Genomic DNA, 668 nt, shown 5'->3' with positions numbered 1-668 from the left:
GGTTCACTGGACAGGAGGCACAGGGTAGATGCGGGTGGGCCTGGGCTAGGACTAGACACCACGGAGGGCTGGGAGGGAGCCGGGAGCTGAAGGCAGGAGCAGCGCTCGGGCTTCAGGGCCACAGGTGAGCAGATGGGGCTGCCCAGGGCAGGCTGAGGGGGACTGCACTGCCCAATTGCTAACACCCTCCTGGCTGGGCTGGAGCCAGGGGCAAGGAAAGGAGAGAGCCGCAGAGCGCCAAGCACCTCCCCTTCGCCTGCAGGTGCCGCAAATGAGGCCAGGAGACGTGGGAGGAGTCTCCAGAGGCCCCGCCCAGGCACACAGATGTCTCAAAGGCTGGGTGGGCGACTGTAGTGCGTCCGGGCACCCTGCCTGCCTTTGTCCTGGCCTCCCCGGGCCCCAGCCACCCCTACTCCTGCCTGGCTCAGATGTGCACGTGCGTGGGGGACGCAGGGGGCGTGCGGGCCGGGGACTGTGGGGGCGAGTGCGCAGGCGCTGCGGGCGGGGGGCGCGGGCGGATGCCCTGTGCCTTCATGTAGGACACCAGCTGGTCGGGGATCTCTGCCAGCACGTCGCGGGCCAGGCGGGCCATGCTCAGCACGTGGTTGCCCGTGCGGTCCACGTAGTCCCGGAAGGGCACGAACTGGCAGGGGGGAGAAAGAGGTAGG

At 69.2% G+C, this 668-nt stretch overlaps 1 protein-coding gene across 5 annotated transcripts in view; it reads right to left on the bottom strand.

Moving 5' to 3' along the window:
* Positions 1–6: 6 nt before the first annotated feature.
* The window catches only part of CPNE5 (copine 5), a 107,919-nt gene continuing 107,257 nt past the window's right edge, over positions 7–668 (bottom strand). For all 5 annotated transcript variants that reach the window (XM_027771931.1, XM_006148633.1, XM_014587868.2 and 2 more), the window contains one exon: positions 7–643. In XM_027771931.1, the coding sequence (XP_027627732.1) occupies positions 425–643 (219 nt within the window). In that variant the 3' untranslated portion in view covers positions 7–424. The remainder of the gene's footprint in view (positions 644–668) is intronic.

Source organism: Tupaia chinensis, unplaced genomic scaffold (genome assembly GCF_000334495.1).
Source record: "Tupaia chinensis unplaced genomic scaffold, TupChi_1.0 Scaffold000238_1, whole genome shotgun sequence".
Classification (NCBI taxonomy): domain Eukaryota; kingdom Metazoa; phylum Chordata; class Mammalia; order Scandentia; family Tupaiidae; genus Tupaia; species Tupaia belangeri.
This window is presented reverse-complemented; position numbering and strand designations above follow the sequence as displayed.